Genomic DNA, 17,491 nt, shown 5'->3' on the forward strand with positions numbered 1-17,491 from the left:
GAATGTGGTTGTGTGTCATTTCTCCTTTTATTACAGCATGATGGCTGAAAAAGCAGAAGATGAAAAACATTTAACCTGTGAATTTATTTTCCAAAGAAGTAGCGTGAATGTAAGAATAGTAACATAAAATAAGGGCTTAATTCAGTTGATTACAATATAAGTGGAATAATCTATTTTTGATTTATCTTAAATCACTGAAAAACAAAAGTTATTTTTTGATTAACACTAAGTCTTTATTAACCATTTAATCTATATTAGACCTATTAAATCATTTGAAAAAAATGGTACTATTTCTGGTAATGTCAACTTTTTCATACCATACCCGTTATCTTCTTTATTCATCCAATATCAAATGCCTCTGCTACACAGAAAGAGGCTACATGATACTGTAGTCCAATGAACTCTAACTTCCAAACCTCTATTGTTCATACAGCTGGTCTCTTTTAAACTCAGGAAATCCAGCCAAACTTGCACTACATAATGTTTATATGAGAAACCGATGGGTGACTAACCTTTAAATACCCTTTTTGTTTTCCACAAGGCTCATCACTTGATGAGAGTGCTTACTTTATTTCCTGGGACATCAATTTGATAGCCCTAAGGAGAATGTGTGTAAATGTTTTTACAGCCAATAAGCTGGAGACATTAAAAAGTGAGTTCAAAATGGCGTCATTACTCACAGACTTTGAAGATAAGCGTTATGTAACACTAGCCAGCCACAGCATTGGGCGCCATATGAGATTTGAAATAGTCACAAGAGAACATGAAAAACACATTTTGAGCAAAAAAAGAAAACTTAAAAACAAAATCACGATCCATGGAAATGCATCTGTGCCAAGCTGGACTGCATAGATACTTGACTGGAATCCTTAAAAATTTAACTCTAACACAATGTAGATTATTTGACAGTCAATTACACATGCAAAACAGCATCACCAGATTTACACTTGTTTAACTTTCAGCCAGTCAATTTGACTTCCCACTATTTGCTATTCCAAGCAGGGGTGGGGCCAGGTGGTGGCCATGTCTGATTGGCCACCCCAAAATCTTATACCATGATTGGCTATCTGGCCTTATAAGAGTTATGTTGAAATCTTCTATTTTGGTTGTAACAGGCTACAAGTAGCTCTACTAGTAGTACTTAACTTTTATTTGTGACTTTGGTCAGACTTATTTTGAGTCCGTAAAGATTTTAGCTCAGAATATTTACGAAGGTGGCATTTCTGTGTTCCTTTTAAAAAATTAAATACACACAGGACTGTAGCACCTGAACAATACTTCAATGTAAGTATATACAGTTTTAAAGACCAGAAAGGAAAGGTACATAGAATGTAGTTAATTTATTTGTGCATGCCATTTATTTAACGCCAACCCTGAGAAAGTTTATGCCCAAGTTTTGGCCACCCCAGTCTAAAAGATTGCAGAAAATGTTGCGTCAAAGTGCTTAACAACACAGTGATCAATGGATGAAACATTTTCTGAGCACTGTACCCACACAGTCTGAAACATACTGTGTGCATGTCAGGAGGGTCATAGCACAGAGACAGAAGAAAGATCATGGAGCTGACTGGAGCTGAAGGTCTGTTCAAGCTTACTTACATCCTGAGGGCAGAACCCTGGATATCACTTTCCTACTACTGAAATGAAAAGGATTGTGTCTCACTCCACTGAAAGGTCACCCTCACGCTGCTGATCAGCTGGGTCAGACAGAAACTGTGGTTTGAACTGCTCTGCCTTGAAGAATTTTCCAGATTTAAAAAGTTAAATCAGCTAAAATTCAGAAGGAAAACACATTTGTGCTTGTCATACAGCCTTTAGAGCTTGAGGCTTATGTTTCTTTTTGGTACCAGTAAAACCTGAAATAGAACCAGCAGAGTCCAGCAGTGTTGAGCTGAAGGTCAAACTGTAAGAATAGGAGGGACAGAGACATGATGCAGAAAGATGAAGACTCACAGAGACAAAACAGGAAACAGAGATAAAAGGACACAAGAATGAGGGAGCGTGTGTGGGAGAGAAATGGTTTTGATGAGGATGTTATGTAATTGTTTCATAACAGATTCAATGATGGTGATCTTGACCCGGCTAATTGCTACTTTAAATGCTGAGTCAAACGTGAAACTTGAGCACCGAATTAGTCAAAAGTCGTCCCGCCCAAGTAGCCTCACAAATTACTGGGCTGATGGGAAAGATAGTTTTAATCCCTGTGATGCTGCCATCCCGTATTCAGAGACAATCAGCTTAATGATTAAGACCTTGTGTCTCGCAGCAGAAGTCTGACTCACTTCACAGGGCTGAAAAACGGAGCTGAAATGAGTTGAAAGAAAACAGGAGTGTCAGTTTGATCATGGGCCTCATTTATGTCATTTAAATATTAGTTTTGGATCTTTAATACACATACGTATATACTCATTTTGACACTAAATGTGTATTTACTACAAATGGTTCCAAACAAATGCACAATTATATCCTGTTCACAGCTTTAAGAATCTACTGAGCTTCTGCCATAAAGTTCAATTTTATATCCTGCTTTAAGGTTTGTGTCATTAAATATCAATGAGCATAGGGACACTGGCCAAAGTGAAATGTAGAAGGACTTACATCCATTTGTGGGATTTTTTAAAAAGAAGAGCACATACAGTATACAATCAACTGTATCCTTGAAGTCTGGATAGAATTATACTATCCCATAATATTTTAGTGCTTCAATAACCAAATTTAGGACAAAGCTTTGCAGAGAAACAAGTGGGAGACCACAGGTGTGTGCATGCACAGATGTGAGCCTGTTGGAGTGCCAAGGCAACAAGTGCAAGTCTGAGTCATCGTCCCCTGTGTGTAATCCTGAAGAGCTCAGTTTAAAGGTTATCTGGCTTGTCCTACGGAGAGTGTATCAGGGCCAGCTGCTGGATGAGGTGTGATGCAGTGAATGTGATGGCTTCACTCAGCAGGGAGAAGAATCGGTAAACAACAGTGGCAGAGTAGTCATTCCTCTTGGGGAGTGATACCAGAAAGGTGCCATGATTAAATGTCAGCACATCAGTCACATCATGGAGTTCATTATAAGGCCTGTAAGTCAACACAGGATTTTGAATGAGACTGAGAGTGTTTTTTTCGGCTTTTGCTTCAGTTGTTTTTTGGATTTCACTGAAGTCCAATAATGACTTTCAAATTCTGTAGAAAAAAAAGCCTCCAAAAATATCTTAAAATAAAATAATAATAATAATAATAATAATAATAATAATAATAATAATAATGATAATGATAATGGTAATAATTTGAAAATAAACATTTGATATGTGGAGACACTAAATGACAAAAAGATTCAAAGAAAGAAAGTAATAGTAAAATCATCAAATCCCCATTTAAGTTCTTTTATATCCCTGCCAGCAGATTTTCTAAACATCTGAGCTAACAATCAGCCACATAATATGACTTTGTATCTCCAATCCATTTCTAAATCCAACCATGTGCAGGCAAAAACATCACATCCCACCTCCACCCGCCAGGCCTAGTCAGTTTCCAAAGCTGGTATGTGCCAATTACAGCTGTCTGGTTCCAGGGCAGTGTTCTAACATGTTCTAGCTTTTGGATTTTACAACTTGAATTTGATGAAATATATTAGTGCTCTTGTGAAGTTGTTGTTTTTCCTCTTAACTGCACACAACACGCATAGGTAAAGTGTTGCATTACGTGGTAACATTCCAGTTTTCACTCGGATGTGCAGCCATTCAAGGAGACACCAATGATGTAAGCTGGTTATTACAAGGCTTAAAGGCTGTGAAGGGAAAAATTAAATCTCTGTAATTGAACACCCTGTGTGCAACAAAATCTGTGTACTGCAATCAACTGTGACCATGCTTATAATTTGGGGCTGTGTCTGCTGTGACATTCCAGCTAATAGAGACCTATTAAATGAAGATCCTTCTGTTTTTAAATGGTTCACTAAAATCTAACCCTCCTCCAGTTCACACATCTCTGCTGGACACTTTTTTAATGTCGTTACTCTTATGTTCCAAAACATCCAGCATCCGCTGCCCCCTGTGTCTGGAGGGCGTTGAGAGCTGTTTGGGGGTGAGCATCATTAGCTCTATCAAATCTGTGCGAGGGTTTCAGTTAAAATAATTGGTATAGTTAGGGGATGGTTGCAAGGGGACCAAACAAAGATGAATAGAAACTCTTCAGCATTTGTTGCAGCTCAACACAACTCTGCAAACAGAAAATTGCCTACTGTTACAAGGTGCTGAACTTTATCCCTCAAAATTGAAATAATTAAAGACATTGGAAATAAAAGTAACCCCTATAGTGCTTCCCTCTGAGCAGCTAAGGTTGGCAATGCTGGTAACAACAAAGAAATAAAACAGCTACTGTCCGTTTTTATTTCTGTACTTTTCTCATTGCTTTCCCCCGTTATGGGGATCCACATCCTTCGTCTGCCCCTTCCTCCTCCTCCCACTTCCTCTGCCTCACCCCTTGAATTGTCCCTGCCTCATCCCTTTGATTGTCCCTGCCTCAACCTTTGACTTTCCCTACACTGGACTTGAACACAGTACCATCAGACTGAAGCTGTATGCCACACCACAGAGATTCCTGGCAGTGCTTTCCTTTATAGGTCTTTTCATACCAATGTTGTGTTGTAGTAGTATGAAAGAACAGGTCATTCACATTGTGAGTAAAAAGTGTAATTTCCATTTCACATTGGAAGCGTATAGTGGGATATGAACCAAGAACCATCGAATTGAAAGGTAACAGGCCCATCCTCAACACCACAGGGCTGTTTTGATGAGTTCTCTTTTGTAAGTCTTTTATTTTGGGAAGAAAAACAAACTTTTTTGAAGTTGTGTTGCTTTGAAAGTAAAACAAAAAAAACGCTTTTTCATGTTTTTTGCCTCGGATGAAAAGTTTTCACTTTTTAAAGTTTTTTTGCTTCTGAAGAAAAATGTTCTCTTTTTCAAAGCTTTATTTTGGGAGGAAAAAAAAATCACTTTTTAATTTTATTTTTGCTTTGGACAACAAAAATGTTCACCTTTTTTTAGAGTGTTTTCACTTTGTAAGAAAAATCTTCACTTTTTCATGTATTTTCTTTAGGGAAGAAAAAACTTTCTCTTTTTGAAGTTTTTTGCTTTGGAAGAAAATTTTCACTTTTTTCATGTTTTTTCACCTCGGATTAAAAATTTTCACTTTTCTCATGTTTTTTTGCATCTGACGAAAAATTTGACTTTTTCAAGTATTTCATTTGGAAGGATAGGTTTTCAGATATTTTTTCTTTTGGGAAGAAAAATCACTTTTTAAAGTATTTTTGCAACGGGGGAAAAAGTTCAAATCTTCACGTTTTTTTACGCTTTGGAAGAGAAATTTCCACTGTTAATGTTTTTTGAGTCGAAAAAAACCCAACAAAAAACTTTTTCATGGTTTTTTTTGCGCCAGAAGAAAAATTTCACTTTTCTCAAATGTTTTCCCTTCAGAAGAACATTTTTCACTGTTTCAATTTTTTTGCGTTGAGGAAAAAAATTCCTTTTTTCAAGTTTTTTCTTTTGGGAAGAAAAAAAAATATTTTATCAAGCTTTTCCGAAGAAAAAAGTCAAACTTTTAAAACAGATCTACATTTCCATTTGATCCAAGTTGAAAGCACAGCTTTATAGTTCACAGTTGCAGCTGCTGCACAACAAATGGCTACACACCTCACAGTTTTGAAAAACCCTAACACGCAAAAAGGTGACAGAGCCTGTTTTTCACTGCTTCCAGCTTTATTTCATTTCTCTATTTGGTGTTTCTGGATTGTAACAGATAGTAATATTTCATGTATTACAAAACATCAAGTTATCCATTTGAAGGAGCACTGGCACAGCAGCAGCACTGCTCAGAGCAACAGGCAGCTGCATGTGGTCTGCCATTGTCCTGAGCTGCAAATCATAACGATCAGTGATTCGCTGCCTCTTTTCCCCTCCATACAGTGTGATAATTGAGACATTGCTGAATTTCCAGTAAACATAGAATGGCCTTAAAGGTAATCTGAGAATAATTGTTGCAGCTTCATCTCCATAGCCAGTCAAAAGACACTTTGATTTGCAATTTGCACTGCATTGTCAGGCCTGTCATGGGACTTTTCTGGATAATTTTCCATCAGCTAAAGTTTCCTGTTTCCAGAGAAATCAACTATCATAATTTAAGAAACAGACCCGAGATTCATTCATGCATCCCTGCAGCCATTAGGCTTCATAACTCTCTAGCCAATGGGAGATGAGCTGACAGACACCTGAATTACTTGTTTCAAGTGATTATTATAATTTTATCTACCAGACACCTGAATTTCTCTTCAGGGATTAATGAAGTACATTCTATTCTTCACCATTCTTCTATTAAAGAACATGTCATTACCAACCATACCATTGATTTAAATTGCTGTATATTAAATGCATGCCCATTAGTAGGCCTACTGTTTACATAGCCTGTTGGGTGTGTATGCTCACCTTAATATGCCTGTATTTGGTTGCCCCATACCAAAACCAACGTTGTCTATCTTGGTGAAGGAAATTTGTGTCATCCTTTGTAATTCACATTTCTGGAAAAGAAAGCACAGGTCAGCATACATTGGCTCTTTTTAAGAAAGACAATTTTTTTCAATTGAAATAAAAAATATTTCAGTTAATGTAACAGTAGAAATTAAGATGCACACGTGCCAGTAAATAACATGCTTGGAACTGTTTTTTACTGTATGCATATATTTTACTGTAGACTTGTATCACGCTACCATCTAGTGTTGAGTGCATTAAACTACATTCCCTATTACAGGGGAATTAAATATGCATATCTGTTAAACAACAAAGCATGTTATCACATACAAATGCTTTAAAATAATCATGAATATTAAATGTTCTACAATGACTGAGTAGCTTGTTTGTGTTTTTCTATTTCTTTCAAGGACAAGGCGCAGGCGCACATCATATCTTAAACCATATCTCTTGCGCATGCGCGCACCAGGGGGGCGGCTCTGTTGATATGTTTTGTTTTCTGCTCTCATTAAAAGAGTCTCTGGAGCCTCAACGGGCAGCTGCGACAGTAAACTCCTTCTAGGTAAAAGGTGAATGACCGTTTAAAGTAATTCCTGTGTTACTTAAACTAGCAGTATGTTTATTTAGCAGTCATTGGCTCTGTTTGGTTAACGGGACTACCAACCGGCTACTTGACACTGTGATGATAGCTGGGAACTAGCGTTAGCTTTGCTGAATAGCTAGCACCTCTTTCTATCCGTGAGGTCCCCTGTGGTTTATAACTCTAAACGAGATTCCTGTTCAATTAGTTTACTCGAATGCAGCTTTAACACAACAATAGTCACTAGTCAAGCTTATCATCGTGAACATCGGGTTTAAAAACGAGCTAACGTAACGTGAGCCTCAGTAGAGAGTCTCTATGTTTGGTAAAGCATGTCAGCAAAGGTTCGTCCAGACAGAAAGTGGACATGTTTTGTACATTTTAACCACATAATGTGTTTGCATATCAGATATTAGATCCCCCCACACATAAATCCAACAAAACGTCCAGCCCTCTAAAACAAGATTTATGTTTTTAGGTATCCATGCAACAATACCCACCATGTGATCAGATATTTCCAATAGTTTATCAGTAACAGCACTTTGTAAAGAAGTGTTGTTGCTTGTAGACGCACATTGCTAAATTTGGCTAGAGTTTGTAATGCTACTTCTGTTGGTTTAATCTCATTTCACAAGAACACAACACTTAATTAGCTGAGACATCTAAGAAAAAGGTAATCCATAACTTGATGTGCCTTTAGGTTTTTCTAAGACTATGTCATCATTGCTATCTGCATTTGTAATATCATGCAGCTGTTATGTACATGTATAGGATACACTTTAGTAAACCAATAGTGAACAATAGTAAAACAAAATGTCGATGTCTATAGATTTTGCATCCATTGAAAAAAGTTTTTGCAAACTAAGATAAGTACCCACAAACAAAGCGATTGGTAGTGAATAGGGCCAAACACTGGAGAGAGTTGTAACTGTAACCAACACAGGCAGGCATGAGGTTCTGATCCACTGTGATCCAGCTCCAAACTGCAGGGATTGCTACATGCCCTCAGGTGTCGAGTATAAGCCTGCCAAAGTCCTTCGACATGGTTCTGACCCCCTGCTGCTTGTACTTTGCTACCTGCACACTTGAGTTAACTTATTCTTCTGTGGCACCCATAGTTAATCATTCTGGATACAAATTTAAGTCTCTGTGCTGTAAAGACTTTCGTCTCATTTTAATGGTTTGAGGTCTTTAAAAGGAACTTTTGCTGCCAGTTGCAGCGATTGGTGATTAATTAGCTTATCCAAAACTATCAAATCCTGTGAAGTCTTTTCCAAGTTTCTGGTTGACGCTTAAACTCCTTCTCACAGTGACCTTGTGCCAGCCAACAAGAAGACGAAGCCATGGGGAATACAAGTAGTGAGAGGGCTGCTATGGGTCAGGGGGAGAAGGCTCAGCGGAGGGACAGCCGGGGAAACAAGGAGGGCGAGAGGCCAAAAATCCTCATGGACAGCCCAGAGGATGCAGATATCTTTCATGGTGAAGACATGAAAGTAAGTTTTCTACCCTCTCATTTTCAGGTTATCATTTGTCAATATTTTTTCTCTGTCAGCCTTCAGACACAGGGTGAAATAATGTATATTTTAGGCCCCTTTAGAGAAAGAGGAGTTCCTTGCATGGCAGCAAGACTTAGAAGCAGACGATAAAGGACCCACTTTAGACCGGCCAACAGTATTTCGCTGGACTGGAGATGGCAAAGAGGTCTTCCTTTCTGGATCCTTCAACAACTGGGCCAACAAGATACCTCTAATAAGAAGGTAAGGATGCTTAACCCTTTGGTACTCTGGATCTTTTCAGTGTGATGTAAGTTTTTGTCTGTTGTAATTCTAAACTCCTTTCTTATTTCATCATAATTGTTCACCATTCTTTGTGTAAGCTAACAACACTTAGTCCACACGTACACTACCGGTCAAAAGTTTGGACACACCTTCTCATTCAATGGTTTTTATTTATTTTAATTATTTTCAACATTGTAGATTAATACTGAAGACATCAAAACTATGAAATAATCTGGTTTTACCATAATATGGACTACAACAGTAGTCAAATAGGGCTATCCATTGTGTTCTACCCCTACCTTTGAACAACACAACTGATGGTCTCAAACACATGTTAATTAGAATGCCTTCTCTTGTCCTCTGTCAAAGTCAGAACACCTTTGTTGCCATCGTGGATCTACCGGAAGGGGAACACCAGTACAAGTTTTATGTGGATGGCCAGTGGACTCATGACCCTACTGAGGTTAGCAATATGACCTGTTGTTAATCAAGCTATCAAATGAGATCTACATGTAACTTAGGAATGATGTTGCAATTACGATGTTATCTTACTCGTCATGTCCAGGACTTCTTAGTCTGGTTTTATTCTGTATGGGATTTTCCTCGACCACTACTGTCAGTGTTTGTAAATGAAGACATAAATGACTTAAATTCCTTCCTGGGTTTGTTCTGCTAAATGCTTCAACATTGTTCTATTTGTATACGATTGTGTCTGCCTTGTTTATAACTTGGGATCTTGTAAATACAGTTGTTTTATGTTTCTTTACAGCCAGTTGTAACAATCCAGATGGGGACGGTGAACAATATAATCCAGGTGAAGAAAACGGACTTTGAAGTGTTTGATGCTCTGATGGTAGACTCTCAGAAATGTTCCGACATGTCAGGTACGTGGTGACCACGTAGCTCAGCTTGATTCACAGATGTGTTGCAGTGTCAATTTCGTTGATGACGATAAATGTTTGTCAACGACCCTTTAATTCACGGCGAAGACGAGACTATGACGAGCTAAAATACATCACTGATAATAAACAACATGTGGACTTACTGTAACAAGAGAACTGAACAGAGACATATTTCAGACTCAGTTTCCTGTTATCTGCTACGTGTTCTTATTGAGAAAATAAGCATGTGTATTCCGTCAGCTGTCAGCTGGAAGCTCAACCGGGTCATAATCAGTCCGACGGCTGAGAAAAAAAGTGCTTGTGTGGACCTGTCGCATCCCCCAGTTGAGCGTCTCCGCTGTGCGCTACACCTTCAGACAGCTGATTCACATCAAAACATGCTTTAAACAAAAAACTTCCCCGAAGGGTCTTTCGACCAAAAATTGGCTGTGCTGTCTGTTGACAGTATATGCCATTCAATATATATGTATCATTTATAGTGTTAGCGTTTCTTGTGATGAAGTCAATAAAAACTTAAATAACAAAAAAAAAAACTTCCCCTGAGAGCAGAACGAAATATGAGACCACATGATGTTTGTTACATGGGATAGAAAATCGAAAATGAAAAAAAGGGTTCTAAAAGTTTCTGAAACCATGAAGAACAACGATCTTCTCTCTCAATCAGAGTCAGACTTTTCCATCCTCGCTCCGTCTCTCCTCCTTGTCATTAGACCTCTCCAGCTCTCCTCCCGGGCCGTATCATCAGGACGCCTATATTCCGAAGCAAGAAGAGAAATTTAAGTCGCCACCTATCCTCCCACCTCACCTGCTTCAGGTCATCCTCAACAAAGACACTGGAATTTCTGTAAGTAGCTCAGGACGTGCTGCAGGCATTAACACTTTCTCATGGTCTTGAGCCACAGGATCCAAATTAAAGTAGTCAATGAAATGACACCATCAGTAATAAGTAGCATAAATCACTAAGAACGAGACGGGCAACATACTTACAGATCTGATGATGAATATGTAAAGAACAGGATTAAGAAGCTTGTTTTTTTTTCTGCTCAACAGTGTGACCCTGCATTACTACCTGAACCAAACCATGTCATGCTCAACCACCTTTATGCTCTGTCCATTAAGGTAAGGATTCAAAACTGACTGCATCTCACTCACACACACACACACGCACGCACGCACGCACTCACTCCCACAAACGAGTGTGTGCTTTTCGTGTAGCTGCTGAGACATGGGAAAATTTTCTGTGCCGACACTTGAGAAAGTACCAGCTTTGTTAGCAGTTTTTAATACCAACTGTGAGCCGCTGCAGCTGCGTGTACGCTTTCACATGGCTAGCAGAGCACATTGTATCTATTCAGCACAGAAAATGATAACATGCTGGTAAAAGAGCAGCCGAAGTGCAGATAATTGCCTTCTTTTTCACACGTTGTGACTGGAAGGAAACTGTGAATGTTAAATATAAATAGTGACAGCAGTGTCAAAAACACAACCCACAAGAAGAGTACACACTTGTCTATTTGAACAAGATACTATTTGCCATATCAATTGGCAGCTGGTCAGCCAGATATTGACTTTTCTGATCTCTTGTAGTCAGATCACCATATTTCTTGTTCCGATGCCTCTCTAAAACATATGGGGAACAAAATATAAACACCTTGTTTAGTTCTGTCTTAAATTAAAGCGCCTGTAAAGAGTTTTTTTTTTATCAGGTTTTGAAGTAAATTCTGAAATTGAGAGAGATGCGCCATGCTTCAAACAACACATGAACCTGTCATTAAACATAGACTGTGTTCCAAATTATTATGTAAATTGCAGATTTGTGAATATTTTAATGTTAACAGTCGTTTTCAAATTTGTTAAGAAGTCAGATAGTGAATATATTTTGTCAAATGTGTGGTTAAAATTACGCTTTTCAAAATACGTCGACTGTATTTTTAAATAAATGCAGAATCTGCAGAAATGAGCGTGCCAAATTATTATTATCCAAGTTGGTGATAAGAGCATATAACTTGTGAAAATCAAAAGATAGGCACCGTTTTAAATGTTCTATTGATTGAAAATAATAAGAATATCTACTACAACTGTATTCAAACTTCAACAAAAACAACAGTTTTCTTTACATTTGTGTACAAAATAAAACAGTTAAAGTCTTTAAAACATTTCAAATCTGAACTGTTTCTCTAATGTCCAATATAACTCCTTTTCTTTCAGTGAGGGTCAGAAGTCGCTTCTTCATTAAAGACCACAAGTTCTCAATCTGGTTGAGGTCGGGTGAGCAGGCAGGCCAGTTCATGAGGCGATCGTCTTTAACCTAAAGTAAAAAAGATGCTAGTGTTCATGTATGACAATGCACCGTCACATGCCTCACGGTATTCCCAGGACAGGATGGCATCTCTGGGCTTTAAAGGCGATCGCCTCATGAACTGGCCTGCCTGCTCACCTGATCTAAACCCAATTGAGAACGTGTGGTTAATAATAAATAAGATAATTTACAGTAATGGCAAGAAATACAGCTCAATGAGCATCTTTGGACAGCCATACAAGGTGCAGATCACAGTGTCGGCCGAGAAGACATCAGAAACCTCACTAAATCAGTTTACCAGTGACCTCTGACCCTCACTGAATGAAAAGGAGGTTATATTGGACATTAGAAAAACACTTTAAATTTTTAATGTTTTAAATACTTTAACTGTTTTATTTTGTCACAAATGTAAAGAAAACTGTTGTTTTTGTTGAAGTTTGAATACAGTTGTAGTAGATATTATTATTTCCAATCAATAGAATGTTTAAAGTGGTGCCTAGTTTTTATTTTTGTAAGATATCACCAACTTGCATAATAATTTGGCATACTCATTTCTGCAGATTCTGATTTTATTTGAAAATACAGCCGAGGTACTTTGAAAAGCATCATTTTAACCTCACAGATGAAGAAATGTATTCACTATCTGACTTCTCAACATATTTGAAAACGACTGTTAACATAATTTTTAAAATATTCACAAACATGCAACTTGCATAATAATTTGGAACACTGTGTAGTTGCCAGACACAGTAATACCTTTTAGTCATTAATAGTATCTGGACAACAGTAGACTGTGTTCTAGCTGTTACTCCACAACAGAAAAAGTCCTTGTATGAAAATAAGAACAGGAGCGTGGAGGTATATTATATCGCCTCATTGTTGTTGGGGATTAGTGACTGGAGCTGGAGCACATTGTACAGATTAGTGGGTGGCCCTCCCGCTAATCTCTATGGTTGACACTATGTTTACTGCACATGGTTTGACTGATATCATTGTTGCCATTGGCCCACTTGTACCTCAGCTGTAAGCATATTTTCATGGTCATGGTTATGGATGTGGATTTTTTTGTAGTAGTAGTAGTAATCTTTATCTCTGCATGACCTTTTTCTATCACAGGATGGAGTGATGGTGCTCAGCGCGACACATCGTTACAAGAAGAAATATGTCACCACTTTACTGTACAAGCCAATCTGAGTGAACAGAATTTAGAATCCTGCTTGAGTTTGTTAACTGTGCACTGAGTGGACAAAATATGAGCCTTCCTGTTCCCTCCTCAACATGGAAAGAGCAGATGAATCCAGGTCCGGTTATATCTGCCTCAAAGAACCTGCTCTCAGAGGTCTTTTGAGTGACTTTTTCTCCAAGTGACCACAAAGTTAGTGACTACCTGATTTCTTTATCCCAACTTGTGAGGACCAGGAATAAGAATCCTAATCTAAAACTTTGAAAAGGCTCTGAGATTATATATCTTGTGCACTCAATGTATATCCAGTTAGTACACACAACTGTTTAGGATGATAAAATGTCACTCAGTCACCCCAGCCCTACATATCCTGCCTTCATGTGTTCACTGATTGCCATGTAGAACAGCACACTCTTTGCTTAGTACACAGAGAGGAGGTAATAATAAGGTAGAACTTTGGAAGAGGATTGGTAATGCACTGAAAATCAGACTGAAAGCCTTCGAATTGTGAGTTTGTCATGATTACAACAAAGATAAGGGTACAATCAAGAATGTGAATGTAAAAGGTCAAAGAAGGAAAAATTGCACTGCAGTAGTTTTTCACTGTTTCAATATTTATTTATGATCACACAGCACACAATAGGAAATTTCTGTTGTTTAATGATGCATGTATATATTTTTTCTACTATGGTTGATGTGGTTTGTTTTCTGTTTAACACTCCTTTCTTTAGTTAAATGCAGCCTTTTGTCAAAACCTTTACGCTCAACACTTGACTGGAAAATGTGTATGAGCAGGTTTTAGTGGGCTTAGAGAAAACCTCATCAATCAGGCACAGGAACATAAAAATATTAAAATATTTCTGAATAATTAGACCTTAAATTTAAGTTTTGCATTACTAATATGCTTACAGTCTATGTACAATCAAATAACGACTATATCAGGAGAATAAATCTTAACTTTGTCACAGCGTTTCAACAACAATAAACATGCAGCGGAAATGCATTTAAAAATCAAGGAACACACTGCACTGCTTCAGATAAATGTATGGTTGTACTACAGGAAACAAAATGTCTAATGTATTTGTCGCAGATTGCTTCAAGTACTGGAGCACAAGTGAAGGGACCAGCACAGGATCACATTTCAGAGTTATGTAACTGAAGATATATTTTTATAGTTTCTGGTCTGCATGCATTTCATAGGTTTGAGATACGACTGCGTTTAAGTTAAAGGCATGACATGTAGCAGCTATTTACATACATTTTTCATATCATTTAAATGAGGAAATAAGTCCAAGGTGTGTCTATTTTTGTCCGATGCTGAAGGCCAGTAGAAGCTGACAATCTCCTCAATAAAAGACTCTGTTGTACTGTTTTGTCAGAACTATTATGGTATTTATTTATTTATGCCAATATACCGATATTTCAAGTAAATTGCAGTATTGTTTAAAATGTTTTTGACCATTTGAACCAAGCTTGTGTGAAGACAATTTCCTTTTGAAGAGATATTTGTAATAAAGACTAATTACAAAATGTGCAACTGGCAATTTGTCTTTATTTGTTTTTTCTTTAAAACATACTTTTAACTCTTTATGATGAAGTTAATGACTTGCTTTCATAACAATCGCAGTATAAAGTGTTGTATTTGGTCTTGGTCAGTCGAAACTTCTTAAACAGTGAACCAAGACCAAGACCAAGGTTAGAGCCAAAACAGCAGTCGGAGAGGGCTGGCGGGCCACAACAATTACACATTGTTATAAATTGCTATCCATTTAATGGTTATTTCACCCTTATATATTGCTTATAAGCTATATTGCAAGATTAATTACTTTTGAATTCTCTATATGCACATATCAGCCATATTCTCTAATGCCCATTCATGGTGGGAGGCTCCAAGGCAGTTAAACAGTCATACTGCTGTGAGCAGCTTCTATAAGTGTAGGCTATCTGACAGCTGTAATCATATTAATGCTTCCTGATCAACAGGCACCTAAAAGACATGGAGAGATATCCAGCCTAGCTCACGTCACGTTTTCTTAAGCTAACATTACATAATGTGTTCTACATCAAAGCTAGCTGGGTTTTCATATATGTTGTTTAGGCCTCATCATCTTTATAATTGGTGCACAATTGAGAAATAGTGATACAGCAATCACTAGATTTCTTCAATTTAAAGAAATTCTAATGTGGCAAAAGCTGTAGGATATAACATCATTTAGCTTTCCACCCAGTTGTGATTTCAAAGGAAAATGTCAGCTGTTTAAACATGGTGAATAGGATGGCTTTTCACAAGTTTTTAGTTGAAGAGATTTGCTCACATTCAGCTACAAGAATGTAAGCCACTAAGCACTAAGCCTGAAACCTAAGAACCTAAACTGAAATCAGTCAAAAAAAGGAATATAAACATCATTTTAAATGAGTAGTTGTAAATAACATTGGCTTCCTGTCTTCAAGGTTGAGTAACGCTGGATTGGAAAATCAAACATTGCACTCAGGGTTCATAGAGTTCAGGGACGTTCCAAAACTGTGGGAATTTGTATCTGCTTTTGCAGGTTTCTGTAGCAATCTTAAAGTTTGTGCGGGATGGGTTCTGTGACCTTTTTGTCGCATGAACAGCTGACAGACAGGTCCCAAGGTCCCAGACTTGATATATAAACAGGCCATGGTCTACAAGTGAATGCGACTCTGCGGACTCCCTTCCTACTCACAGGATGAAAACCATTCAGACTCTGCTTTTTGTGGCTTTCAGCCTCTCTCTTGGTAAGTACAACTTGACCAGAATGGTTCTTAAGCATACACATTGTTGTGTTTAATGAGATGTATTTACCAGTTAAATTCTGAGTGTTCATTTTTGTTACTTCAGCCCAGTCCTTGGACTACAAGGCACTCAACCAATTTAGAAATATGATCCTGTGTGTGATGCCTGATAGCTGGCCTGTCATGGACTATGCCGACTATGGTTGCTTCTGTGGAAAAGGAGGCTCTGGAACACCTGTGGATGATCTGGATAGGTCATGATACAATCATTCTGCTTCTTACTGAAAATTAAATGAACAGGAACCGTTTACAGGTTTATTCAACATGTGTCTTGTCTGACTTTATCATCTGTAGGTGCTGTGAGGTGCATGACCAGTGTTACTCTGATGCCATGCAGCATTCTGAGTGCTGGCCTATTATCGACAACCCTTACACCGAGTTCTACGACTACAGCTGTGACGAAGCAAACAGGAAAGTCACCTGTGGCCGTAAGTACATGAAATCTTGTATAAGCATGCTTCATTTTAAACTTGATAGGTCATAAACTTATGGTAGGTTGAAATGAAGTTGGAATTGATATAAACATGATGAGAAATAAAAATGTGTTCTTCAGAGTGTTGAATTCAAAGAAATGGTTGTTGGTCTCTTGATAACCACAGAGCGCTTTCTGCTGTCTCTCTTTTAGAAGACAACAATGAATGTGAGATGTTCATCTGTGAGTGTGACAGGAAGGCTGCCGAGTGTTTCTCCAGATCTCCCTGGATCCCAGAGCATGAGCACCTGCCTAGTGACCAATGTCAGTAAAGCAAAAAACTTTAGCATTAAATTCGGGATTTATGCTTTGAGGCAACATTTTTGTTTTTGTTTTCAAAAATGAAAAATTGTCAATTTCCTGAGGAATATTTGGCTAATTTTAAATATTCACATAGACGTCATACATTTTTAAGTACAGAGTGTTCTTTTTTCTATTCGGGAAACATGACTCTGTGTGACCTTTAACCATCATTACTCCCTCTCTGTGCAGAATGATATATTCTGGGTTTGTAATTGTAAATTTGTCCTCCTGACAATAAACAAATTGAGCTCTGCATCTCTCCTTTTATTTCACATTCTGTTAACTTACAGCTTGTTACACAATGGTAATTCAACCAAACTTACCATGGAGGGCACTACAGTCTGCCCTTTTTTCTCTATTGATCTGCAGGTTATAGTTAGTGTAACAGTAAAGCATTAACTCTACCGAGTGTGTCACACATTTGTTCTCCAATCAAATAAATCTACTCAGAAATAGCAAAACATTTTTTCAAGAATTTTGATCTGCTTGTTTTGTATCAAGTAAAAATGAAGATTTATTTATGTATTTATTTATTAATATAGTTAGCTTGTCAGTTAGTTTTTGTTTGTTTGATAAGTTAGTTAGCACAGGTTTGTAAAGGTGCTTTGTGGACAACCAATCCTTTCCCACTATTTTAAGGGTCCTGTATGTGGA

General features: G+C 37.7%; 2 protein-coding genes across 4 annotated transcripts; both read left to right on the forward strand.

Moving 5' to 3' along the window:
• Positions 1-6,954: 6,954 nt before the first annotated feature.
• prkab1a (protein kinase, AMP-activated, beta 1 non-catalytic subunit, a) lies at positions 6,955-14,780 on the forward strand. Of its 3 annotated transcripts, none has more exons than XM_034709476.1 (8): positions 6,955-7,075; positions 8,397-8,579; positions 8,674-8,843; positions 9,234-9,327; positions 9,634-9,678; positions 10,477-10,610; positions 10,817-10,885; positions 13,182-14,780. In XM_034709476.1, exons 2-8 carry the CDS (start codon positions 8,430-8,432, stop codon positions 13,189-13,191), a joined length of 672 nt encoding a protein of 223 aa, XP_034565367.1. In that variant the 5' UTR covers positions 6,955-7,075; positions 8,397-8,429; the 3' UTR covers positions 13,192-14,780. The 3 variants fall into 3 exon arrangements, with proteins under 3 accessions (XP_034565367.1, XP_034565365.1, XP_034565366.1); XM_034709474.1 differs by having other exon boundaries at positions 9,634-9,748; positions 13,182-14,621; XM_034709475.1 differs by having other exon boundaries at positions 6,955-7,068; positions 9,634-9,748; positions 13,182-14,621.
• Positions 14,781-15,869: 1,089 nt separating this feature from the next.
• Positions 15,870-17,090, forward strand: LOC117831029 (phospholipase A2-like). Its single transcript, XM_034709477.1, has 4 exons — positions 15,870-16,005; positions 16,109-16,256; positions 16,357-16,490; positions 16,688-17,090. The coding sequence occupies exons 1-4, from the start codon at positions 15,957-15,959 to the stop codon at positions 16,804-16,806; spliced, it is 450 nt and encodes a 149-aa protein (XP_034565368.1). The 5' UTR covers positions 15,870-15,956; the 3' UTR covers positions 16,807-17,090.
• Positions 17,091-17,491: the final 401 nt, after the last annotated feature.

This window comes from Notolabrus celidotus, chromosome 19 (genome assembly GCF_009762535.1).
Source record: "Notolabrus celidotus isolate fNotCel1 chromosome 19, fNotCel1.pri, whole genome shotgun sequence".
NCBI classification, from domain to species: Eukaryota; Metazoa; Chordata; class Actinopteri; order Labriformes; family Labridae; genus Notolabrus; species Notolabrus celidotus.